This window comes from Corella eumyota, chromosome 6 (genome assembly GCF_963082875.1).
Source record: "Corella eumyota chromosome 6, kaCorEumy4.1, whole genome shotgun sequence".
Taxonomy (NCBI): domain Eukaryota; kingdom Metazoa; phylum Chordata; class Ascidiacea; order Phlebobranchia; family Corellidae; genus Corella; species Corella eumyota.
Genome location: NC_137495.1, coordinates 10,366,251 through 10,394,143, shown reverse-complemented (window position 1 = coordinate 10,394,143; position 27,893 = coordinate 10,366,251). Strand labels below are relative to the sequence as shown.

The 27,893-nt window shown below is 31.8% G+C and overlaps 1 protein-coding gene and 6 non-coding genes across 7 annotated transcripts; 3 read left to right on the top strand and 4 right to left on the bottom strand.

Annotated features, from left to right (window-relative positions):
- Nucleotides 1–1,827: 1,827 nt before the first annotated feature.
- Nucleotides 1,828–3,578, top strand: LOC145755816 (zinc finger MYM-type protein 1-like). Its single transcript, XM_082572059.1, has 3 exons — nt 1,828–2,803; nt 2,881–3,048; nt 3,130–3,578. Exons 1-3 carry the CDS (start codon nt 1,828–1,830, stop codon nt 3,576–3,578), a joined length of 1,593 nt encoding a protein of 530 aa, XP_082428185.1.
- A 3,503-nt stretch (nt 3,579–7,081) lies between these two features.
- Trnat-ugu (transfer RNA threonine (anticodon UGU)) lies at nt 7,082–7,153 on the top strand. The gene has a single exon. It is a non-coding gene; the product is annotated as a tRNA-Thr (tRNA).
- Nucleotides 7,154–13,602: 6,449 nt separating this feature from the next.
- Trnas-uga (transfer RNA serine (anticodon UGA)) lies at nt 13,603–13,684 on the top strand. Its single transcript has one exon. It is a non-coding gene; the product is annotated as a tRNA-Ser (tRNA).
- A 2,231-nt stretch (nt 13,685–15,915) lies between these two features.
- On the bottom strand, nt 15,916–15,989 carry Trnan-guu (transfer RNA asparagine (anticodon GUU)). The gene has a single exon. It is a non-coding gene; the product is annotated as a tRNA-Asn (tRNA).
- A 3,166-nt stretch (nt 15,990–19,155) lies between these two features.
- On the bottom strand, nt 19,156–19,238 carry Trnal-uaa (transfer RNA leucine (anticodon UAA)). Its single transcript has one exon. It is a non-coding gene; the product is annotated as a tRNA-Leu (tRNA).
- A 3,132-nt stretch (nt 19,239–22,370) lies between these two features.
- Nucleotides 22,371–22,444, bottom strand: Trnan-guu (transfer RNA asparagine (anticodon GUU)). Its single transcript has one exon. It is a non-coding gene; the product is annotated as a tRNA-Asn (tRNA).
- A 3,213-nt stretch (nt 22,445–25,657) lies between these two features.
- On the bottom strand, nt 25,658–25,740 carry Trnal-uaa (transfer RNA leucine (anticodon UAA)). The gene has a single exon. It is a non-coding gene; the product is annotated as a tRNA-Leu (tRNA).
- Between the last annotated feature and the right edge of the window lie 2,153 nt (nt 25,741–27,893).

The following is a 27,893-nucleotide window of genomic DNA, read 5'->3' as shown; positions in this document are numbered from 1 at the left end:
AAAAACCATATTAGCCGGTCTTATTTTTCTGTCGAGTTCCCCTATAATGCAGGTGGCGCCTCTACCAGTAGATGGCGGAGCATAGTGGCATTATATAAAATGTTTTCGGCTTTGTTAAATGCATTATTTGGTTGGCGACTTCACGATAGTGGTTTTAATAAGCTTATTAATAGAAATAAATTAATAGCGATAACCAGTGTTTCCACATTCAAGGAAATTTTCTTGACCAAAAAAAGGATCAGTTCCATTTTTAATTAAATTTCAAAAGTTAGGATTTTACATCCCAGTAGAATATTTAACCGTTACCAATATGGTTTAGTGATTTTTTGAACGTCTTCGTGTGACAGTTTTGTTTTATTTTTAAACGCATTTAAAATCAAGTCTTTTTTATAATGGCCAGATTATATCAGTGATTTGTTGATTATAAACTGTAATTTTGTAAGGCTATTCAGTTAGTTTGATTTAGTATAAGACTATAATTATTAATAAATCCTGTTAGTAAGCATTAGCAATTTTTATTGCAAGGCGTAGCAAAACCGATCAACGCAACCCCTATTCAGACAATGCAATATAAGGATGTTTATTCTAGGCACCTCCTTGTTTGGTATCGCAAAACCAATCACTTACCGAGTTGGAAAATTGGTTTATGGTTTTATGGTCTATCCGAGAATATCCCTACTTAAAAATTATTTTCAGAAAAATAATATTTACCTTTTGTTGAAAATAAAATTTGTTGTTTAAAAACTACACCTTGACTTATTCAGCTTCTCAAATTTTTAGTTTTTTACAATTAAACAACAACTAGGAATATAAGACGTCTTATAATCAGTGGCGGCTCATCTATGGAGCTAATGGGACTAAAACCCCCACTTTTTAACATGTTTTTTTTTAATTATAATTTATTTTATTTTGAATAATATTTGTTTTTTCGGCAATGTTTTTTGCTAAAATTAATAAAAATTAGCGCCTATTTTGGCCACGAAATACGCTAAAATTTTCGAAAAACGTAGCGTAAACATGTGAGGGCTAAACCAAAATTAGCCCCACGGGCTGTCAAATAAAAAATATTTTAACGCTGTTTTCGCCTTCAGGATTCCGAAATTTTAAAAAAAGTTGAGAACTTGAATCAAAAAGTGGGGCTAAGCCAACCATAAAGTTGCCAAATAATTTGACAATTTTAGCTTTGTGATTTTTTTAAATTTGACGTTTAATTTACTTAGTAATTAAAATATAAAATAATTAAAACATAATTTGGGTATTTTATGATTTTCTCTGGAGGTAATAAGTCCCTAAATATTATTTTTAAGTTTACAAATAAAAATAATCAATTGGATTTTTGTAAGAAAGGTCGTCGCACAAGTTTTAGAAAGGGCGTGCACATGTCTTGCGGGAATAGTCATTTTAGGCTAATTCCGCATACGTTTTTTCAGTAAAAAAATGTATAAATTTGTTAATTTTAATTGAATTTTGGTAGTGTTTTTAGCCAAATGTTATTTATTTATTGATTGGCAGTCGAATGAAAGTGCAGAGTTTATTCTGCCTGCCCACGCCATATCCAGCCAGTCAAGTCAGCCCAAACAGCGAACGCCATGATTAGCAGATTAGAGTTTTGCCATATATAAAAAAATATCTAATTGTAGAAAACTTGAAAAAACCAAACTGTGTACTAAAATAGTTTGTTGGCTATTTATTTTTTTTATCATTTTAGCAAGCATTATTTAAACAGAAAATAGCAAGTATTTTTCTTAGTTGTAATTTGGTATAAGACTGATAAGAACAAGTTTGTGATTTCTTATTATTTCGACTATTTTTGTGGATACCATACCCATGAACCAGGTTGATTGTATTCTGAAAAGTTTTCCTTTGAGTTTTAAGGCAAAGTTAGACTTGAAGCGCCTTGGACCTCATCAGCCAAAATGTATTAAAATAAAAAGTACAGGCCCTACTGTAAGCGAGGAAAAAAAAAGTTTATTTTGGTTTTACTGCCTTTTGTTTCGAAAAGGTGAAGAAAAAGAAGTTACTTGGTCAAAGGAAGGTTTTAAAGATATAAAACATATTTCAGAAAGAATAAAGCGACATGAGAGATCAAAAATGCACATTACCAATGCACTTTCATATAGCCTACTAGGAACAGTAGATATTCAGTCACAGATCAGTGTAGGACACAGCTTATCTGTTGAGAGGCACAATGAAATTGTTAAAAAGAATAGACACATTCTCGACCTCATTGTTGACTGTTTAAAATTTTGTGGAGTACATGAAATAGGTATACGAGGACATGATGAATCAGAAGGTTCCTTTAACCGAGGCATATTTTTGGATTTATTGCAGCAAATAGCAAAATCGGATAACGTTTTAAAAGAGCATTTGGAAAGTGCCACAGTAAATAAATACACATCCAAGACAATCCAAAATGAACTTTTAGATTGCATGTTTACTGTATATAGAAATACATTAGAGAATGACATAGGTAATGCTGATTTTGTTGCTGTTCAAGCAGATAAGACAACTGATATTGCCAATCGATCACAATTTGCAGTACTTCTTAGATTTGTAGTGGATGGCTATCCCGTTGAACGGTTTCTGTCATATTATGAAGCTAATGATCGTACTGCTGATGGTATTACCTCCCTTTTAAAACATGCACTTCAACCTTTTCATCTAAAAGAAAAGCTTATTGCCCAGACATATGATGGTGCATCTGTTATGAGTGGGAAAAAAATGCAGGAATGTTTTCCCCATGCCAAATTTGTGCACTGTTATGCTTACCAACTAAACCTGATACTAAAGCATGCATGTCAAAGTATTAAAAGCATCAAGTTGTTTTTTGCCAACTTGTCTGGATTCTCTACCTTTTTTCTATGTCTCCGAAACGTTCAGATGTGTTACGATCAGTTTGTGAAAAACGACTTCCAAGACCATGTGAAACAAGATGGAATTTTCAATCTCGAGCTGTCCAAAGTGTTTTAAATAATAAGGAGAATCTTTTAGCAACTTTTGAAAAGATTCTTAATGAAACACACTGGGACATAACTTCAACACAAGGATGTATTGGATTGACACAACTTTTAAAAGATCCCACATTTCTTTACTTTTTGAAGTTTTTCAATAATGTCTTTCACCATACAGATATATTGTATAATATTCTGCAGTCAAGAGAATCGACTGGGGTGACTGTTGCCTTTGCTATTGATTCATTTCAGAAGGTTATTAATGATATTCGTGGAAAACTTGTGGAACCTAGTATGGAATTTTGTCCAGAGTTGTCAAAACGCCAAAGGGTTGCTACTTCTTCAAGATTGCTGTGCGCAAATGCAAAAGAAGCCTCTGAAGTTAGTAAGGTTATAGGAATAGTTTTAACTACTCCAATTGCAACTGCAGAATCTGAGAGGTGTTTTAGTACTTTAAAACGAATTAAAACATTTTCAAGAAACACCATGAGCCAAGATAGGTTAAATGCTTTAGCAGTCTTATCCATTCACAAAGATGTCATTTCAGCCACACCTGATTTTAATAAAAATGTCATAGAATTGTTTTCCAAATTGAAAATTAGAAGAACTTTTTTAAATTATAAATAAAGTGTTTTTGATGATGAGTGTTGTAATGTTGATGTTTTCTTAGATAAGGATTATGCCGACCCTCTACTGTTGATGTGTTGAGTTTTCCTGGAAAATAATCGATTATGCCGACCCTCCACTGTTGATGTGTTGAGTTTTCCTGGAAAATAATCGATTATGCCTGCCCTCCACTGTTGATGTGTTGAGTTTTCCTGGAAAATAATCGATTATGCCTGCCCTCCACTGTTGATGTGTTGAGTTTTCCTGGAAAATAATCGATTATGCCTGCCCTCCACTGTTGATGTGTTGAGTTTTCCTGGAAAATAATCGATTGTGCCTGCCCTCCACTGTTGATGTGTTGAGTTATACTGGAAAAAGTTGATTATGTTTCTCCAGTAAAGGTTGATTGTGTAAAAACCATTTGTTCGGAAAAAAAAACCAATGGATACATGCAAATTGGATATATTTAAAAATTTATGTGCATATATATATAAAAGCAATTTTAAAAATTTAAAATAAATTAACTGAAATTTATTTTTAGGTTGAAAAGAATTAAAAGGTTTAAAAAAAATAAAAAGATTATATAAATGAATTTTACTTTCAACCAATATGGGGGAGGGGAATGGAGGTAAGAAACAAATTTTAACATTTTATATAGCTTGTTAAAATACCTTATTAAAAAAAGGAATAGTCAATTTATTAACTTTACACATTTTTTAAAATCAAATTACAAAAATTATAGTGGTCAAGGTGGTGGAAGAAGGGGTCGGGGTGGAGGAAGAGGAAAATGGGTTTGGCGAGGAGAGGAGGGGGAATGGGAGGATAAGGGCTGGGGGGAAAGAGGAAGAAGGAAAGAGGAGAGAAGATGAAAAAATTAGGGTAACTGCAAATATTATATTTAAATATTTCATTAATTTAACAATTAAATAAAAAAATTTTAAAGAAGAAAACATGAAAAGGAAAGAAGAAAGTGAGGAGGAGAGGTAACTTAGGTTTAAATTAACAAGTTTACAATTAGAAAGTTCAGTTTTTTTATTGGGTTGAAAGTTTAGCGTTATTTTTTTAGAATTTATAGTTTAGTATTATATCATTAAATGAGAATTTAGGTTTTATATTATAAAATGTAGAAGTTTAGCTTTAACGAAGCTAAAAGATTTTTCATCACCTTTTTAAAAATAATTTGATAAAAATATTTATTAAAAAAGAAAAGTGGAGTTAAAGAGGAGGAGAGTAGAGAGGGAGGAAAGAAGGGAGCAGGAGAGGTAAATAGTTCAATATCCCTTCATAGTTTGTTTCGTTTACTTATTATATATAACTAATTATTTGTAATGTTGCTTTTAAGAAATGCTTAAGAGTTAAAGAAAAAGGTGATCAAAGTTTTAATTTTTTTCATTAGTTTGTTTTATATATATTGATTTTTTGTTGATAAACTATCTAATTACATTAATGTCTCAAATAAATATGTTGCTGATTTTATGTTTTATGTTTGATTTTATGTTTTTCACCAGGTCTCTGTAAGCAAGGAAGATTGTGATGTGTTTCGCTTTCTTTGGTGGCCGAATGGGGACATTAGCAAGGAGCCAGTCCCTCATCGTATGTTGGTGCATATTTTTGGAAGCAGAAGCTTCTTGAAACTGTATAGCAGCTTTCAGTTTGTTGCAGAGCGCAAAAGATTTTGGCTCACTTTATAAACATGATGTAGCTGATGCTGTAAGGCATAGCTTTTATGTTGATGATTGTCTGATTTCGATGAAGGACAAGACAATACAACTAGTAAAAGGGTTAAGAGAAATGTTTCAACGTGCTGGGTTTGTGTTAACCAAGTTCATATCGAATGGTTCTTCAGTGTTGAATTCTATTCCAGTGGAAGATAGAGTAACTAGTCCTGGTGAACGGGAGTTAGAGCATGATATGGATGAAAGAATCCTTGGAGTGAACTGATATGTTCAGGATGATGCATTTAAGTTCAAGGTTCAGTTAAAGGAGAACAGCTACACACGTCGTGGAATTTTATTAACATTAAACTCACTGTTTGATACGTTAGGCTTTGTGGCGCCTGTGACGTTGAAAGCGAAAATTATTTTGCAGGATAGGACGACCCGATTGGTGAGCAAGAAGCTACAAGATGGAAAAAATGGCTTCTTCAATTACCCAATTTGGATAAAGTTAGTCTGGAACGGTTATAGGTACGAACGGAACGAACGGTTATATTATAGGTTTTTTCATTACCTTACCTTATCAATTGCTAATTACAGATTGCTTGAATTAACAACGATTAAACAAGTTGACCTTTGTATCCATTGTATAAGTGGCTTGCTAAACGTGTCGGTAAGATGTGTTTTGGCATCGATATTCTCTGTATTATGTTTTTATTATGTGGTAACAATTAGAACAATTGTGATAGCATTATTAACTATAACTGATTTATTTTTTGTAGAAACTGTCATTGAACGAATGTGTTGGTGTGTGAACGGATAAAATTGTTCATTCATGTGTGCGACTAAAAGCGGGGTCAACTTTAATAAAGCAAGAATAGTTCAATCAGTACAAATAGTCTTATGCTAAATACCCTCAGTGCAGGGCCACTTAGCACTAGAAGAGAGGGCATTTAACAAGATATGTACTAGTTAATTAATTTATTAAAATAAGTATTTATTGCTAATATTCTTATTACCAATATAGGTCAAGTCTGAATCCAAATTATGTATTAGTGGTAAAGTATTTAGCCAAAAGCAAACAATAAAGGTAACGTAGCAAACATTTTTAAATGAAATACCATAACAAATCTGCCATTTTCATGTTTATTGTAACGTGTTATCTGTCCTAAGTCACTTGCCCCCTCCCATTAGTCACTTGGGCTCACTTTGTCCGCTGTGGGTTGTATTACGTGACGTGTAAGTTAAACTGTAAGAAATAAGTTGTTTAAGGAGGTACACAGTGAACAGCCTGGTGAATGGTTGTGTCAAAGAAGTATACTGTTGTCCTTTCTTGACAATATCATACATAAAAAAAAACTTTAAAAATGATATTAATTTATACTCTAAAATGGTGGCAATTTTCAACAAAAGTTTGAACATTATCGGATCCGAATAAGTTCTCTGTTTTTCAAAATTCGTTAATGAAACGTGAACAATTAAAAAGTAATTTGATATGCGTTATTAAACATTTAAAAAAAATAAAGACAATATTTTTTTATAGAAAAAAATTGTGTGCTTTAAAATGAAAATAGTTAAAATATATTAAATTATTTAATTAACAATGTCCAATTAAGCCAACATAATACATAAAATTGGTTGCAAAAATGGTAATAAATTTACTTATTTTGGGACTTTCTAACGAAGGTTTGGATTTATTTGATACGAATAAGTTAAGTCATTTAAAGTGCAAAAAAATAAAATTTATAAGTTGTTTAGCTTTTAACAATAAAAGAGTAAACAAGAATAAGCGAAAATATATAAACAATAAAAGATTTTCCTTATTACATTTTACTTTGATATTAATTTAATACGTTAGTAAGGAGAAAGGGCGTTATGGCTTAGTGATAAAGCGCCGGTCTTGTAATCAGGAGATCCAGGGTTCGATTCCCAGTAACGCCTATTCATGTTTTTAAACTATTGTTGTAAAGTTTATTAATTTCTAAAAAGTAATCTACTTTTTCTGATTTAAAAATAAATAAAATTTGCGGTATATATTTGCAAATCTTTTTAATGAAACTTTAAATTTGTTTTCTCGGTAAATCTATATATTTAAAAAAAATTATTTTCCCCTTGTGGTGTGCATATGTTGGTTATTAAAAATGAATTTTGACATAATGTAAATTAAGCGTTTATTTTTGAAAAAAGTAAGTCAAAGTTTTTTTATCAACTATCCCATAATAGCAAATATAAATAGAAATTTCGCCACACGATATTTTTAATTTAATGAGTTTCGTAATGTAGCACCTGGTTAAACGGAGGTTTATTCAGAAGTCCACGGATATAACACGTAACTAAATTTATTCGATAAAAAAAATTAACTTTTTATCTTTAAACTTAACCGTCATAAAGAAACCAGTATTTAATTATAAGTGAATAACCAGCTTTACGAATTGCAAATTTGACTGTAACTTACCTTTGCAAAGTAACCAAGTTAAAGGGTAAAAATAAGTTCCCTCGTCCGATTATTTAAAAAAAACTTTTATGTAACAGGTACTAGTTAACTAATTTAATAAAATAAGTATTTATTGCTAATATTCTTATTACCAATATAGGTCAAGTCTGAATCCAAATTATGTATTAGTGGTAAAGTATTTAGCCAAAAGCAAACAATAAAGGTAACGTAGCAAACATTTATTAATGGAATACCAGCCATTTTCATGTTTATTGTAACGTGTTATAAGTCACTAGCCCCTCCCATTAGTCACTTGGGCCCACTTTATCCGTTGTGGGCTATATTACGTGACTTGTAAGTTAAACTGTAAGAAATGAGTTGTTTAATGAGGTACACACCTGGTGAATAGTTGTGTTTGGTTGCTCGATTGTGTTGATAATCGCGAAAATATATAAACAATCAAAATTTTGCTTTATTTTACTTTGATATTAATTTAATACCTTAATAAGCAGAAAGGGCGTTATGGCTTAGTGGTAAAGCGCCTTTCTTGTAAACAGGAGAGTTGTAATACGATATAGACCATTACCGGGTGGCGGTAGAGAGTCCAAAATCGTTATAGACCATTACTGGGTGGCGATAGAGAGTTTTTAAAAAAGGGGTTATATTCTGTTATGGATCATTACTAGGTGAAGATAGAAAGTATTAAAAATGGGAAAAAGGCCTGTGTTCACTTAAGCGCGAGATAAGAATAAGCGATTTTGGATGTTTTAAATTTATTATATACACGATTCGAAAAAACCAATACAAAACAGTAAAACAATGTACAATTTGGGGGATAAAGTGTAAGGTATGATTAATATTTTATTAGATCAAAGATGAGTGGCGAAGTTGACACGAGATCGCGCGAGCGAAATTCGTGTTCACTGGAGCGTCTGTTAAAATGGATGATACTGTTAGTATATTATTGTCGATTCCATGAAATTAGAATTTTTTTTTTGTTTGACTCCAAGTCGTCGGTAAACACGTTGTTGATAGCGTGCAAGCTTTTCTCTCTAGCTTTTAACACAATATAAAAAACACAATAATGTCCGCATGTAGTATTTAGAGGATGTTTTAATGTTGAAAGTTTATTCTGTGCTGTTTTTATTCAGAAAAGCGTTAAATTGTACAGCGGCTTCAAGGCTATAGGATCAAAGTATTCTCCTTTTTGATTTTTGTCGAAAAAGCATGCTACCCAATGAGTTCCAGGTTTTTTTTTACGTCGGTGTTAATGATGTAGAGGATATTTGTCAATTGTAAAATTGATTTCGTCTTTAGACAAAACTCCCCGAAATTGTTTTTGGGTTTGCTCGTTTTTGGCAACAATATTTTTAATTTCAAAAGAATACATTTTAATAATCTAAAATAACATTTCGATGTTTATCGACTTGTATAAGATTATCAAATTCTGCGTAAACGACTATGTTGATAGTTTGTTCGAGCGCCTCATCAAAGTGAATTTCGAGTCGAACAGAACCTTGTTGAAATAAGTCGAATGTAGATGCTGTGCATCCACCGGCGGTCAAATCAAAAGCAAACAAGGTGTAGCTAGCTTTGTAGTCTGCGGAAGAGATGCAATTACCAGTATCTGAAAAAAAAAAGAGTAGTGATCTCTATTAAATGCGGGTGTGAACGGAGCACTGGGTATCATTTTGCCATCGTTAAACGCAGCTACATAGTTGATCATATAGTTTTTAAAATTTAAAGGATTTCGATTGATTGCTTCGTTGAAAGATGTGTTATCTACACATCCAATAACGATACGTTTAGGTACTTGTCCCAAGAAAATATTTTGAATATTTGCGTTTAAATTTCCTCTGGGTATAAAAAATATTTTAGTTTCGACACGACGGATGGGGTATTTTGCTGTGCTGTTATTCAAGGTTTTAATATGAGCCAATTGAAGATCAGGATTAAGTTTAACTTTGCGGACAGCAAGTATGCTTTTTCCAGTTTTAACTTAAATTCAACTGCAGGAGCCATGCAATAAAAATTGATGTTGTTTGGTAAAAGTTTTATTTTTAAATCGACACCGTTCATGTAACGTTGTTGAAACAAAAGTCGAGATAAAGTTTTCCGAGCATGTCGAACGAACGACTTTGGGCTCCTTTTTGTTTGCGTTGACGATAACCTGCGTTAGCATTAGCTAGATTATCAAATCTTGATCCAGAATCAGCATACCACATGGAAGATTGCAAGTGTGTTTGTTTGGCATCTCTTCCGAACGATAAGTGTTTCCAAATAACTTCTGTAGGCATAGGTATTTGAGCTGGGCAAAACGAGTTTGTCGTTTAAGTTCAATTCTACTTGACTAAACATTGTGTTTAGCAAGTAATTAATAGGCGCTATTTCTTGATCATCAGCTAAATTAGTTCTATCATTTTTAACGATTTTTGCACGCACAAAAAGGCAAGTTGCAGCTAAATTTAAGTATTGTTCACCACTGCCTGACACAATAAATTCAATTGGAGAATTGTCGTTTAATGCTGACAGAGGTAAGATCTGAATAGTTGTTGAACTATCGATTGACTAAGTAGGTGAACTATCGATTGACTAAGTAAATAAATCAAGATCCGAGGTCAAGCAGTCGCAAGAAAGCGGGTGGATTAGAGCCATTACTTTAAAATGCGTCTTTTTTTCTGCGTTTCCCTTTGACGGTAGTTTTCTGACTGGCTCGTTTTCGTTTTGTGCCGCGTCTTTTATGTTGGGTACCGGGTGGTGGTGGAAAAAAAGGATCTTTTGCGTCATAATTTGATTTCCCATTTCTTTGCTGCGTTTAAGAAAAACTTGTTTTGGTTTTTTTCCACGTATCAGATTTCCGCTAGAAAGTGCTCGTTTTCCGACTGCTTTGGCCCCGGATTTAATCATGGGTATGATTGCGCGTCCTAGGCTACTAAAAATACTACCTAAACCGTACCCAGCCTGCACACGATGATCTCCAGTATAGATGGGCACCCCGTTGCCAGCATGTTCCGCGTAATATTTTTCGTATATGTTATTTTTAGAAACATAAGGTGGGTTGTAATGACGATACATTCTTCCCTTAACTATGCGTAGACTGAGAGAAAAAACACAAGTGACGACGATATTCGTTTAAAATGCAGAGTGAGTATTACTTTTCCAGAAAGAAAAAATACAGGTTCGCCTATATCATTTGTCAGGGTAAAACCGATTGTTTCAAAATTAAAATTTTTTATGTTCTTATAATGAATCTAATTATATACTATATGCATGGGTGTTGCACTGTAACCCGACAGTATCTAATAAAGGAATTCATTTATCTCCGTGATACGAATAATCAAGTATGTAGCAATACAGATATAATGCGCTCAATTTCGCGTGTAAATTCAACCCTGTGATTGAAAAGTGATTTCCAGATGGAAAATTTGTTAAAACCTAACAAGTCGGCGAGACCATGACACAAATCCACCTCTCCAGCTGGTTTTACGTAGAAATGGACTTTTTTTGAGATTGGGTGATGGCGAATAATAATTCTATCTTTTAAGCGTGCCCTTTTAAAAGCATCTTTTAAGCCTTCCATAAGTGCATCAGGCGTTATAGCCTGTAAGCAGTTTAAAGTCATGAACCACCCCGCTGTTGGCTTACAATGTTTTTCACTTAAATTTGCGTAAGTTCCTGGTAGACTGATTTCGCTGAGACCATAAACCCAATTAGAATCCAATGTAATAAGGTTTTAATAGCTTTGTTGTGAATTGATGCAAAGGTATTTTCCGAAAAATAATCCATGCTAGCATTGCTAGCGGTTGTCAAGTAAAACTCATTCATTTGCTTGCGCAGTCTGAGAGCCTAGTTCAGTTTGTAATAATGTTAACCACAAATCTGATACCCTTAGTTAAGTTGTAGATACTAGCTGCGATTATAATTAACAGCACTAGTAATTGTGAAATATAAACAACCACGTCAAAATAGTACGTTTTATTAACAATTCCAGGAGTTGCAGTTTCAATATCTACACTTGGCGACATTATCACTAAAATGAAAATACGATACACAAGTTTTAGTTTATATACTGCTTAAAATCTCTATTCCAAATCCATGAATTAAAATTTTCGTCGTAGCTAAGCCATTTGACTAGATACTCAGTATTCTTGTTACGTTTCCGAGTTGAAATAATTTTTTCCACAAGAAAATCGCTATCCTCCGTAATAATTGGTAGAACCTTCTCATAAAAAGTCCCGGCCACAAATTCATCGTTGAAATCATTGAGGTAACAATAAGGAGGATTGCATGCTACAGCTTCTCGTATTTTAAAAATTTCTTCCGGAAAATTTTGCTGATACGATTTTTGAAAACGTTTATGGAGACGACTCACTCTTACTAAAGTGTCAACCCTCAAACACGGTTTTTTATTAGGTTTTGAATATGCTTCATACAAGTTGAACCAAACTTCTCGATTATTCTCATTTACGTTGGCAGGCGCAAAACCAGTACTTCTATGCTTGCTGTGATGGTACGAATCGACGATATTTGGCAAAACTTTAATATAACATGTCCCAGTGTTCGTGAAGTACCTGTAGAGTTTTGTTAAAATAGTTAAATTAAAGTGTTTTACCAGGGATGCTTTAATTAAATAGTCTTGTGTTGAGAACGACTCGACGTTATACCTTTTCAGTAGTTTTAAAAAAGTTTTGTTGTAAAACTCTGTGCCGCGATCAAGGGAAGCTTTGTCGATTTTTCTCTCTTTTAAAACCGATTCGAAAGCCTTTGTAGTTGAAACGCCGCACTTGTTTTTCAATGGAAAGGCGTAAGCAAATTTTGAAAATACATCAATACACGTTAAAATAAATTTAAATCGGTCGTTGCGTCTGGCAAGTTTCGTGAGATCAATTAAGTCGATTTGGTATTGTTTGTTTTCACTAAAAACAATTGTTTTTTGTCGCGGGTAATTCTTACGAGCTCGGCGATGTAATGTATAGACATCTTGCCCTAAAATATTTTAGTGCTTCGCGCTAATGCATCGATTCCGCTGAAACTTCCTGGCTCCAAAGGATATTAGTAAATATTCTCCATATTTTTATAGTAAGGAACCCAACGTTTAGTTCTAGTGTTTTTTGACTTTACGAGTCTATGCTTGTTGGCAACCACGCCAGTTATACCTTGTAAATCAAACTCCTTGTACAAGTGTTTGGATCCTATCGTATCGGTTTTTCGTTGTTTTAACACATCGTCAATTAAATCCCCGATATCACTGCCAGGTATCGATACATTATTGTAGAGCAAGTGGCCTTCTGAGTCCCAACTCAAACGAGGTGAGGTCCTAATAACGTTGAATATACGACTTCATTTTGCTTTTAAGCTGTAAGGTAGCGCTTTTAAAATTTGCTTTCAAAATCCAAGCCCTGTTTAAGAATCGATTCTAGTTTGATCGGGATCGGTGCTTCGGTTTGCTCCATAAAAGTCAAATACTGTCGAAGTCTTTGATTATAGGCAAGTACGTTTAAACACTCATTTCTTTGCTTGTGTAATTTCTGCCATATCACGTTCAAGTTTCGACATAAGCAAATCAGTTGGAGTGACAGTCGAATTCATTTTCCAGTCAATCCCCCTAAAAGCCCTCCAATTGCCGAATTGATCGCAGAAAGAAGCGCTCCGAGAAACCCGCCTGCAACAGTTGTCGTGGCCGAGTGGTTAAGGCAATAGTCTTACAATCTTTTAGGCGCTGTCCGCACATGTTCGAATCCTGCCGACAACGAATTTTTTTATTTAGTTTTAGTTCAAATTTAATTAATTAATTAAAATCGCGCTAGCTGCTCGGAGAAGAAAACTTAGTATAGACTTGATTTCTTTTAGGCTCTGCCCGCGAAGGTTCGAGTCCAGCCGATAACGCATTTTTATTTCAGTTTTATTACAAAATTAATTTAAATCACGCTAGCTGCTCCAAGAATCCAACATAACATTTGTCGTGGCCGAGTGGTTAAGGCGATAGACTTGAAATTTATTGGGCTCTGCCCCCGCAGGTTCGAATCCTGCCGACAACGCATTATTTCATTTTAGTTTAAATACAAATTTAATTAACTAATTAAAATCACGCGAGGTGCTCCGAGAATGGAACATTAGAGTTGTCGTGGCCGAGGCTAAAGGTTTGAGTTCTTTGAGGCTCTGCCCGCTCAGGTTCGACTCATGCCGACAACGCTTTATTTTATGTTTTAATAAAACTTTAAATAATTTGATTAAATCACGCTGGCTGTTCCGAGAATCCAAAATACGAGTTGGCGTGGCTGAGTCGTTAAGGCAATCGACTTGATATCATTTGCGCTTTGCCCGCGAAGGTTCGAATCCTGTCGACAACGGATTTTTTTAATTTTTTTTACTAATTTTTTAACTAAAATCACGCTAGCTGTCTAAAAGGGAACAAAGAGTTTATCCACATAAAAATAAGTAACGTTGTTCGGTGGATATCGTTGGACAGTACCTTCATAAAAAAACTTTTCATGGTTGTGCGGTAAATGATTAGGCGCTAATGGGGATCGATCCAAGGACCTCCTTTTTACTAGGCAGGCGCTTTAACACTATGTTATAATGCCTTTAAAGAAAGTCAGTTATGTCGTTACAAACAAATGTATTTAAAATAAAGTATTTCAATATTTAAATTCTTGTTGAAAACTCCCAAATTGAACGATCTATGCATCATAACGTTAAAACGCACGTCGAAAATAAAAAAACTATTTCTACACCGGAAATCGAAGCCGGGCCGTCTAGGTGAAAACCAGAAATCCCAAGCTTGACAAGCATAAACTTTACCACCGATGTTTGATATTGTCTCCAAGATAAGTTATGTTAAGAATGGAGTGTAGTAAATTTATTATTTAATAACTGCCTTTAGTTGTCGGTTGTTTACAAGAATATAAAATTCTGTCTAATTTTCTTCAAAATTAAACGCTAAATTAAGTAATGTCTAAATCCATGTTTATTGAGTGGCTTCTGTTCAGTAGAACGAAATTGCCCTTCGTCTTTAAAACAAACATTTGCCTTTAATAAAAAGCTAAAATGAATCGTTAAAATAATGGTTTAATTTCAGAAAAGCGAAGTTAGAGGTTCCATGTGAAAAGAGTTTCAAACAAATTTGCAAAGAAAAATTTTTTAAATATAAAGAAAACTATTTTTATCTCTGGGTTGGCCTTTCGGTTAATAGCCAAATGCGCCAACCGATGTAACACAACAACAACTGATTCGCGACACTTTTATTAAATTTGCAAAACATCATTATGGTAATAAAAATGAAGCAAGATCAAAATTATAATAATAGAAATGTTTAACAAAATAAATTTGGCCCTTGGTGGACTTAAACCTTCAAACTTTCTCCTAACAGCTGAACGCCCTAATTGATTGCGCGACAGAGACGATTATTTCGCCCACTTTGTTTAAATTTGCAAAGCAAAATTAATATAATGAAAATGTAATAATATATTTCGTTTATGAATGGGCCCAAACCTTCAACCTTTCGGTTAAGAGCAAAACGCGCCAATCTATTGCGACACAAATACGACTAATTCGCGACATTTCTACTAAATTTGCAAAGCAAAATTATAATGATAATAAAAATGGAAAAAAAATAGTTTCGTCCTTAGGCGGGCTCGAACCTCCAACCTTTCGGTTAAAGAGCTAACGCAAATTTGCAAAGCAAAATTGTAAAAATAAGACGATTATATATTTGACCCTGGGTGGACTCGAACCGCAATCTTTTAAATTAAATAGAAAATAATAATGATAAACATTTATCTAATAATTAAATACATAAAATTTGATTTAATAATTTAGTTGATAATCTTAATTAATTAATGTTCATGATTGTCTTTATTTATTAATAGAGATTAATTTTAAAATTGATTAAATTATTTTAAATCGTATTTTATTTATTAAATAAATCTAGTTGTAAGTATTTTTGCTTGTTGTGATGATGAATTTAAAATTACTTTGACACAATTATTGCATTCTTTAAAAAAAAATAATTGTATGGGGGATATCACCCTTTTCAATATAAATATATCAAAACAGTTTTACAAACGTTAACATGTGCATCACCAGCTTTTTTTAAACACCTTTAAAAAACGGAAATAATTTTATAAATTCAAAATCAGATGATTGATTTAATGGAAGTTAATAGTTAATAGCCGAATGCGCCAACCATTGCAACCCAACTGATTCGCGACATTTTTATGAAATTTGCAAAACATTATTATGGTAATAAAAATGAAGCAAACAAAAAATTCGTCCCTGGGTGGGCTTGAACCACCAACCTTTCGGTTAACAGCCGAACGCGCTAACCGATTGCGCCACAGAAACGACATCTATTGCTACACTTGGATTGAATCTGAAGATTAAAATTATAATAATAAAAATGTAACAAAATATATTTGACGTTGGGTGGACTCGAACAACCAACCTTTCGGTTAACAGACGAACTCGCTAACTGATTGCGCCATAGAGACGACAATTTTTGTCACACTTGGTCTAAATATGGAGATCAAAATTATAATAATAAAAATGTAACAAAATAAATTTGACCCTGGGTGGACTTAAACCTTCAAACTTTCTTCTAACAGCTGAACGCCCGAACCGATTGCGCGACAGAGACGTTTATTTCGCTTTTCAATTTTTTGAATTTGCAAAGCAAAATTAATATAATAAAAATGTAATAATATATTTCGTTCATGAATGGGCCCGAACCTTCAACCTTTCGGTTAAGAGCAAAACGCGCCAATCTATTGCGACACAAATACGACTAATTCGCGACACTTCTATTAAGTTTGCAAAGCGAAATTATATTAATAAAAATGAGAAAAAACTAGTTTCATTCTTGGGGGGGTCGAACCTCCAACTTTTCGGTTAAAGAGCTAAACGCGCCAATGATTGCGACACAGAAACGACTGATTTGCGACATTTCTATCAAATTTGCAAAGCAAAATTGTAAAAAAAGACAATTATATTTTTGACCCTGGGTGGACTCGAACCGCAATCTTTTAAATTAAATAGAAAATAATAATGATAAACATTTATCTAATAATTAAATACATAAAATTTGATTTAATAATTTAGTTGATAATCTTAATTAATTAATGTTTATGAATATCTTTATTTAATAATAGAGATTAATTTTAAAAATGATCAAATGATTTTAAATCGTATTTTATTTATCAAATAAATCTAGTTGTAAGAATTTTTGCTTGTTGTGATGATGAATTTAAAATTACTTTGACACAATTATTGCGTTCTTTAAAAAAAATAATTGTATGCGATATCACACTTTTCAATATAAATATATTAAAACAGTTTTACAAACGTTAATATGTGCATCACCAGCTTCTTTTAAACATCTTTAAAAGACGAAAATAATTTTATAAATTCAAAATCAGATGAGTGATTTAATGGAAGTTAAAGAATCTGTATTTTTTTCATTAATCTTAAAGGTTGATGAACTACTTTTGGCTATAAAAAACTTGGAAAGTACACCTTTATCTTTTTTAAAAGACAACGTTTAACAAATCTTGCTAGATGGTGGACTAGATTGCAGAACAAAGACAGGATTGCATAATTAGTAATAACAAATTTTATCTTGTTTAAAAAAACTTTTGAATCGAATCAGTATTTTAATCATTTAGTTACCGAGGCTTTTATGCTTAGTGATGAAGCGTCTGTCTCGTAAACAGGAGATCCTGGGTTCAATCCCCAGAAACGCCTAATATTATTTTACTATAATGAAGTTGGTAGTTATTTTAAAAATAATTTTTTCTGATTACTTTAAAATAATACGTTAAATTTTAAACTCCACGAAGATTTGTAAACCTAACCTGACGTTTATGTTAAATTAGGCTTTTGTTTATCTTTCGACTGTAATTAATAGCTTATGCAAATTCTAACTCGCGAATGTAAAATAAGTCTACTAAATTTTAATAGTTTTTTGTACTTTTTTCTTGATATTCTGTGCAATGTTTTTGCACAAGTAGCAAATTTAATAATTTTGATTGTTCTTAAAGATTGATTGTGTACAAGAATATGAGATTCCGACTATTTAAAAAAATTTAACACTAAATTTACTTTGAAGTCCAAATCCATGTTGTTTGGACAGACTTAGCATTTTTAAAGTTTTGATTAAGAAAACATTATTTATCAAATTGGACATTGCGGGTGGGTGGCGCAATGGATAACGCGTCTGCCTACGGGGCAGAAGATTCCAGGATCGAGTCCTGGCGCGCTCTTATTTTATTTAGCAAAATTGTTCCTACTTTAAGTACGTGAAATACTTATTTATGCTTAAGACATATTTATTTGTTCACTTTTCATCACACACAGAGTTACGGTTGCTTATTGAATCACACGATGCAATTGATAAAGTCGGTTTCATTCCACAATGGCATTGTGACGTTATATAAAAGGGCAAAAAATTTGTACCTTTTTGCATAGGAAAGGGTGACCCTTGCCTAATTTTTTTAAAATCATTTTAAAATTAATAAAACGAAAATGAACAATTAGATTAGGTTAAAGTAGTGATTGGGCTTCGTGAATAATAAAAAAAGTGGCAATAAAGAGTAGGAAATGTATGTAATAAAAAAATTACATATAATTTTTTTATACACTATTTGAAGCGATTTTATTGCATACTGTACAAAATCGTAAAACATTCTCGTTGGGTTAATAAGTTTGCTTTGTTCTTTAAAAACCCGATTAATAACGATAAAATTGCATCGCAGCGAAACAAAGTCACGTGTATTATAAGACGTCTTATATTTCTAGTTGTTGTTAAATTGTAAAAAAACTTGTAGTTTTTAAACATCAAATTTAATTTTCATACACAAAAGGTAAGTATTCTTTTTCTAAAATTATTTTTAACTAGGAATATTCTCGGATAGACCATAAGCCAATTTTCCAATTCGGTAAAGGATTGGTTTTGTGATAACAAACAAGGAGATGCCTAGAATAAACATCCTTATATTGCATAGTCTGAATAGGGGTTGCGTTGATCGGTTTTGCTACGCTTTGCAATAAAACTTGCAAATGCTTACTAGCAAGATTTATCACCGTCAACATTGTCATCATACCAAGGAGCACAGTTTCAGTCGATACTTTTTAGGATTAAAATTTCTTGACCTCACTCCCTACAAGAGTCTTTCACAGCGTTTATTTGTTCAGGCAAATGCTCAAAATACCAAAAACAATTTACTTAAAGTGGTAAAGGTTTATGATTTTTACTTTGGGTATAACATTAGGTATTTTATTGTCAATTATGCTTAAATACTTGCTTGATTAATAAAAAATAAGATAAATATTTTGCTTTTAAATTTAGTTTGATTATATTATACGACATCGATGCGTGTTTGTTTGCTGAAATTTAGTCTATTTATTATAAAGGTTATATTTTAATTTACTGTGTAAATTTTTTTTTATAAAAAAAAGGTTTAAACGATTTTGAACCAAATGTCATTTTTTTAAATAAATCAAGTTAAAATGAAACTACTGTGTGTGGGGTTCGAACCCACGCGGACATTTGTCCATTGGAACTTAAGTCCAACGCCTTAACCACTCGGCCAACCCAGTAAGTGTGAAAGGCTTGTTAAGATACTAATAAACATAAATCTAAAGTAAGCCACCAATTGTAATTGACAGCCTTATGCCTTATTATCTTTCGAAAACTTTGATTTTAAGTCAATTTTTTTTGGTTGGTTTAAACAAGGTGTTTGCGTAGCGAACTTTGTGCGTACTTTGCGCCCTACTATTTCCTCGGGGATTCTGAACTTTTTGGGGAGTTCATTTTTGGGTGGGAAATGTCATTTTGTATTGCTTTTAACGCGCATTTTATTTAAATAACACGATTAGATATATAAAACTGTTATTATATTGCAAAAACTTTAATTTAGTAACCATAATTATTTTTGTAATTGCGACAAAAATTATTTTAAATCACTTTATTAACAAAAGTAAATTAATGTAAAAGTTGCAACAAATATTTGCAGCTGGCCATTTTGCAACCCATAACCAGAAATTCGAATTTTTATCACTTTTGCTTATTTATTAAACATATATGAAGTTTTACAGATGTGATCCTACAACTTGAGTTGTAACAAAGAATATCTATCGGCTTAGGAACAATACGCCCTTTTTCTTTTAACTTTATCAATTGTTAGTCTACAAATAAGATTCGTTTGATTAAAATTCGATAAAAAATGTTAAAATTTAAAATTTGTTTGTTTAAAATTTGACAATTTGTTCAGCAAAATTTTATAAAATTCTGTTTTTAAAAATTATGCAAATAGCATATATACCTTATTCAAATAGGAACAAAGTTAGTTGTTGGTTGTTAGAAACGGTCAAAAGAATAACAGCAATTATAACTGTTAAGAAACTGCATATCTACACATATTACTGTAAATACCTAGCTTATTGGTACCAAAATCTACACTTAACCAATAAAAATAATTAAAACACAAAAACCATAAAAAAATTACAATGCCATGGGACAAGCATTTAAATAATTGAATAAAATCACGCTAGCTGTTTTAAGAAGGAAAAGCAAGAGTTGTCGTGACCGATTGATTAAGGCTATCAAAAAGGAACCTATTCAGCTCTGCAGGCACAAGTTCAAATCCTGCCGAAAACGCATTTTTTAATTACAAATTTAATTAAATAAATACAATTTTAAATACAAAATTAATTAAAGTTACCTTGAAAAGTAAACAAAACAGTTGTCGTGGCCGAGTGGTTAAGGCAATAGACTTATAATGTTTTAGGCGCTGTCCGCACATATTCGAATCCTGCCGACAACGAGTTTTTTTAATTTTTTAACTAAAATCACGCTAGCTGTCTTAAAGGAAACAAAGAGTTTTTCCACATAAAAATAAGTAACGTTGTTCGGTGGATATCGTTGGACAGTACCTTTATAAAAAAACTTTTACTGGTCGTGCGGTAAATGATTAGGCGCTAATGGGGATCGATCCAAGGACCTCCTTTTTACTAGGCAGGCGCTTTAACACTATGTTATAATGCCTTTAAAGAAAGTCAGTTATGTCGTTACAAACAAATGTATTTAAAATAAAGTATTTCAATATTTAAATTCTTGTTGAAAACTCCCAAATTGAACGATCTATGCATCATAACGTTAAAACGCACGTCGAAAATAAAAAAACTATTTCTACACCGGAAATCGAAGCCGGGCCGTCTAGGTGAAAACCAGAAATCCCAAGCTTGACAAGCATAAACTTTACCACCGATGTTTGATATTGTCTCCAAGATAAGTTATGTTAAGAATGGAGTGTAGTAAATTTATTATTTAATAACTGCCTTTAGTTGTCGGTTGTTTACAAGAATATAAAATTCTGTCTAATTTTCTTCAAAATTAAACGCTAAATTAAGTAATGTCTAAATCCATGTTTATTGAGTGGCTTCTGTTCAGTAGAACGAAATTGCCCTTCGTCTTTAAAACAAACATTTGCCTTTAATAAAAAGCTAAAATGAATCGTTAAAATAATGGTTTAATTTCAGAAAAGCGAAGTTAGAGGTTCCATGTGAAAAGAGTTTCAAACAAATTTGCAAAGAAAAATTTTTTAAATATAAAGAAAACTATTTTTATCTCTGGGTTGGCCTTTCGGTTAATAGCCAAATGCGCCAACCGATGTAACACAACAACAACTGATTCGCGACACTTTTATTAAATTTGCAAAACATCATTATGGTAATGAAAATGAAGCAAGATCAAAATTATAATAATAGAAATGTTTAACAAAATAAATTTGGCCCTTGGTGGACTTAAACCTTCAAACTTTCTCCTAACAGCTGAACGCCCTAATTGATTGCGCGACAGAGACGATTATTTCGCCCACTTTGTTTAAATTTGCAAAGCAAAATTAATATAATGAAAATGTAATAATATATTTCGTTTATGAATGGGCCCAAACCTTCAACCTTTCGGTTAAGAGCAAAACGCGCCAATCTATTGCGACACAAATACGACTAATTCGCGACATTTCTACTAAATTTGCAAAGCAAAATTATAATGATAATAAAAATGGAAAAAAAATAGTTTCGTCCTTAGGCGGGCTCGAACCTCCAACCTTTCGGTTAAAGAGCTAACGCAAATTTGCAAAGCAAAATTGTAAAAATAAGACGATTATATATTTGACCCTGGGTGGACTCGAACCGCAATCTTTTAAATTAAATAGAAAATAATAATGATAAACATTTATCTAATAATTAAATACATAAAATTTGATTTAATAATTTAGTTGATAATCTTAATTAATTAATGTTCATGATTGTCTTTATTTATTAATAGAGATTAATTTTAAAATTGATTAAATTATTTTAAATCGTATTTTATTTATTAAATAAATCTAGTTGTAAGTATTTTTGCTTGTTGTGATGATGAATTTAAAATTACTTTGACACAATTATTGCATTCTTTAAAAAAAAATAATTGTATGGGGGATATCACCCTTTTCAATATAAATATATCAAAACAGTTTTACAAACGTTAACATGTGCATCACCAGCTTTTTTTAAACACCTTTAAAAAACGGAAATAATTTTATAAATTCAAAATCAGATGATTGATTTAATGGAAGTTAATAGTTAATAGCCGAATGCGCCAACCATTGCAACCCAACTGATTCGCGACATTTTTATGAAATTTGCAAAACATTATTATGGTAATAAAAATGAAGCAAACAAAAAATTCGTCCCTGGGTGGGCTTGAACCACCAACCTTTCGGTTAACAGCCGAACGCGCTAACCGATTGCGCCACAGAAACGACATCTATTGCTACACTTGGATTGAATCTGAAGATTAAAATTATAATAATAAAAATGTAACAAAATATATTTGACGTTGGGTGGACTCGAACAACCAACCTTTCGGTTAACAGACGAACTCGCTAACTGATTGCGCCATAGAGACGACAATTTTTGTCACACTTGGTCTAAATATGGAGATCAAAATTATAATAATAAAAATGTAACAAAATAAATTTGACCCTGGGTGGACTTAAACCTTCAAACTTTCTTCTAACAGCTGAACGCCCGAACCGATTGCGCGACAGAGACGTTTATTTCGCTTTTCAATTTTTTGAATTTGCAAAGCAAAATTAATATAATAAAAATGTAATAATATATTTCGTTCATGAATGGGCCCGAACCTTCAACCTTTCGGTTAAGAGCAAAACGCGCCAATCTATTGCGACACAAATACGACTAATTCGCGACACTTCTATTAAGTTTGCAAAGCGAAATTATATTAATAAAAATGAGAAAAAACTAGTTTCATTCTTGGGGGGGTCGAACCTCCAACTTTTCGGTTAAAGAGCTAAACGCGCCAATGATTGCGACACAGAAACGACTGATTTGCGACATTTCTATCAAATTTGCAAAGCAAAATTGTAAAAAAAGACAATTATATTTTTGACCCTGGGTGGACTCGAACCGCAATCTTTTAAATTAAATAGAAAATAATAATGATAAACATTTATCTAATAATTAAATACATAAAATTTGATTTAATAATTTAGTTGATAATCTTAATTAATTAATGTTTATGAATATCTTTATTTAATAATAGAGATTAATTTTAAAAATGATCAAATGATTTTAAATCGTATTTTATTTATCAAATAAATCTAGTTGTAAGAATTTTTGCTTGTTGTGATGATGAATTTAAAATTACTTTGACACAATTATTGCGTTCTTTAAAAAAAATAATTGTATGCGATATCACACTTTTCAATATAAATATATTAAAACAGTTTTACAAACGTTAATATGTGCATCACCAGCTTCTTTTAAACATCTTTAAAAGACGAAAATAATTTTATAAATTTAAAATCAGATGAGTGATTTAATGGAAGTTAAAGAATCTGTATTTTTTTCATTAATCTTAAAGGTTGATGAACTACTTTTGGCTATAAAAAACTTGGAAAGTACACCTTTATCTTTTTTAAAAGACAACGTTTAACAAATCTTGCTAGATGATGGACTAGATTGCAGAACAAATCTTAAAGGTCAGTGTTTTTTAAAACTCCTTTTTATTACCCACCACTTGCCTGAACATTACCAGACAGGATTGCATAATTAGTAATAACAAATTTTATCTTGTTTAAAAAAACTTTTGAATCGAATCAGTATTTTAATCATTTAGTTACCGAGGCTTTTATGCTTATAATGAAGCGTCCGTCTCGTAAACAGGAGATCCTGGGTTCAATTCCCAGAAACGCCTAATATTATTTTACTATAATGAAGTTGGTAGTTATTTTAAAAATAATTTTTTCTGATTACTTTAAAATAATACGTTAAATTTTAAACTCCACGAAGATTTGTAAACCTAACCTGACGTTTATGTTAAATTAGGCTTTTGTTTATCTTTCGACTGTAATTAATAGCTTATGCAAATTCTAACTCGCGAATGTAAAATAAGTCTACTAAATTTTAATAGTTTTTTGTACTTTTTTCTTGATATTCTGTGCAATGTTTTTGCACAAGTAGCAAATTTAATAATTTTGATTGTTCTTAAAGATTGATTGTGTACAAGAATATGAGATTCCGACTATTTAAAAAAATTTAACACTAAATTTACTTTGAAGTCCAAATCCATGTTGTTTGGACAGACTTAGCATTTTTAAAGTTTTGATTAAGAAAACATTATTTATCAAATTTGACATTGCGGGTGGGTGGCGCAATGGATAACGCGTCTGCCTACGGGGCAGAAGATTCCAGGATCGAGTCCTGGCGCGCTCTTATTTTATTTAGCAAAATTGTTCCTACTTTAAGTACGTGAAATACTTATTTATGCTTAAGACATATTTATTTGTTCACTTTTCATCACACACAGAGTTACGGTTGCTTATTGAATCACACGATGCAATTGATAAAGTCGGTTTCATTCCACAATGGCATTGTGACGTTATATAAAAGGGCAAAAAATTTGTACCTTTTTGCATAGGAAAGGGTGACCCTTGCCTAATTTTTTTAAAATCATTTTAAAATTAATAAAACAAAAATAAACAATTAGATTAGGTTAAAGTAGTGATTGGGCTTCGTGAATAATAAAAAAAGTGGCAATAAAGAGTAGGAAATGTATGTAATAAAAAAATTACATATAATTTTTTTATACACTATTTGAAGCGATTTTATTGCATACTGTACAAAATCGTAAAACATTCTCGTTGGGTTAATAAGTTTGCTTTGTTCTTTAAAAACCCGATTAATAACGATAAAATTGCATCGCAGCGAAACAAAGTCACGTGTATTATAAGACGTCTTATATTTCTAGTTGTTGTTAAATTGTAAAAAAACTTGTAGTTTTTAAACATCAAATTTAATTTTCATACACAAAAGGTAAGTATTCTTTTTCTAAAATTATTTTTAACTAGGAATATTCTCGGATAGACCATAAGCCAATTTTCCAATTCGGTAAAGGATTGGTTTTGTGATAACAAACAAGGAGATGCCTAGAATAAACATCCTTATATTGCATAGTCTGAATAGGGGTTGCGTTGATCGGTTTTGCTACGCTTTGCAATAAAACTTGCAAATGCTTACTAGCAAGATTTATCACCGTCAACATTGTCATCATACCAAGGAGCACAGTTTCAGTCGATACTTTTTAGGATTAAAATTTCTTGACCTCACTCCCTACAAGAGTCTTTCACAGCGTTTATTTGTTCAGGCAAATGCTCAAAATACCAAAAACAATTTACTTAAAGTGGTAAAGGTTCATGATTTTTACTTTGGGTATATTGTCAATTATGCTTAAATACTTGCTTGATTAATAAAAAATAAGATAAATATTTTGCTTTTAAATTTAGTTTGATTATATTATACGACATCGATGCGTGTTTGTTTGCTGAAATTTAGTCTATTTATTATAAAGGTTATATTTTAATTTACTGTGTAAATTTTTTTTTATAAAAAAAAGGTTTAAACGATTTTGAACCAAATGTCATTTTTTTAAATAAATCAAGTTAAAATGAAACTACTGAATGTGGGGTTCGAACCCACGCGGACATTTGTCCATTGGAACTTAAGTCCAACGCCTTAACCACTCGGCCAACCCAGTAAGTGTGAAAGGCTTGTTAAGATACTAATAAACATAAATCTAAAGTAAGCCACCAATTGTAATTGACAGCCTTATGCCTTATTATCTTTCGAAAACTTTGATTTTAAGTCAATTTTTTTTGGTTGGTTTAAACAAGGTGTTTGCGTAGCGAACTTTGTGCGTACTTTGCGCCCTACTATTTCCTCGGGGATTCTAAACTTTTTGGGGGGCTCATTTTAAAGTGGGAAATGTCATTTTGTATTGCTTTTAACGCGCATTTTATTTAAATAACACGATTAGATATATAAAACTGTTCGTATATTGCAAAACCTTTAATTTAGTAACCATAATTATTTTTGTAATTGCGACAAAAATTATTTTAAATCACTTTATTAACAAAAGTAAATTAATGTAAAAGTTGCAACAAATATTTGCAGCTGGCCATTTTGCAACCCATAACCAGAAATTCGAATTTTTATCACTTTTGCTTATTTATTAAACATATATGAAGTTTTACAGATGTGATCCTACAACTTGAGTTGTAACAAAGAATATCTATCGGCTTAGGAACAATACGCCCTTTTTCTTTTAACTTTATCAATTGTTAGTCTACAAATAAGATTCGTTTGATTAAAATTCGATAAAAAATGTTAAAATTTAAAATTTGTTTGTTTAAAATTTGACAATTTGTTCAGCAAAATTTTATAAAATTCTGTTTTTAAAAATTATGCAAATAGCATATATACCTTATTCAAATAGGAACAAAGTTAGTTGTTGGTTGTTAGAAACGGTCAAAAGAATAACAGCAATTATAACTGTTAAGAAACTGCATATCTACACATATTACTGTAAATACCTAGCTTATTGGTACCAAAATCTACACTTAACCAATAAAAATAATTAAAACACAAAAACCATAAAAAAATTACAATGCCATGGGACAAGCATTTAAATAATTGAATAAAATCACGCTAGCTGTTTTAAGAAGGAAAAGCAAGAGTTGTCGTGACCGATTGATTAAGGCTATCAAAAAGGAACCTATTCAGCTCTGCAGGCACAAGTTCAAATCCTGCCGAAAACGCATTTTTTAATTACAAATTTAATTAAATAAATACAATTTTAAATACAAAATTAATTAAAGTTACCTTGAAAAGTAAACAAAACAGTTGTCGTGGCCGAGTGGTTAAGGCAATAGACTTATAATGTTTTAGGCGCTGTCCGCACATATTCGAATCCTGCCGACAACGAGTTTTTTTAATTTTTTAACTAAAATCACGCTAGCTGTCTTAAAGGAAACAAAGAGTTTTTCCACATAAAAATAAGTAACGTTGTTCGGTGGATATCGTTGGACAGTACCTTTATAAAAAAACTTTTACTGGTCGTGCGGTAAATGATTAGGCGCTAATGGGGATCGATCCAAGGACCTCCTTTTTACTAGGCAGGCGCTTTAACACTATGTTATAATGCCTTTAAAGAAAGTCAGTTATGTCGTTACAAACAAATGTATTTAAAATAAAGTATTTCAATATTTAAATTCTTGTTGAAAACTCCCAAATTGAACGATCTATGCATCATAACGTTAAAACGCACGTCGAAAATAAAAAAACTATTTCTACACCGGAAATCGAAGCCGGGCCGTCTAGGTGAAAACCAGAAATCCCAAGCTTGACAAGCATAAACTTTACCACCGATGTTTGATATTGTCTCCAAGATAAGTTATGTTAAGAATGGAGTGTAGTAAATTTATTATTTAATAACTGCCTTTAGTTGTCGGTTGTTTACAAGAATATAAAATTCTGTCTAATTTTCTTCAAAATTAAACGCTAAATTAAGTAATGTCTAAATCCATGTTTATTGAGTGGCTTCTGTTCAGTAGAACGAAATTGCCCTTCGTCTTTAAAACAAACATTTGCCTTTAATAAAAAGCTAAAATGAATCGTTAAAATAATGGTTTAATTTCAGAAAAGCGAAGTTAGAGGTTCCATGTGAAAAGAGTTTCAAACAAATTTGCAAAGAAAAATTTTTTAAATATAAAGAAAACTATTTTTATCTCTGGGTTGGCCTTTCGGTTAATAGCCAAATGCGCCAACCGATGTAACACAACAACAACTGATTCGCGACACTTTTATTAAATTTGCAAAACATCATTATGGTAATGAAAATGAAGCAAGATC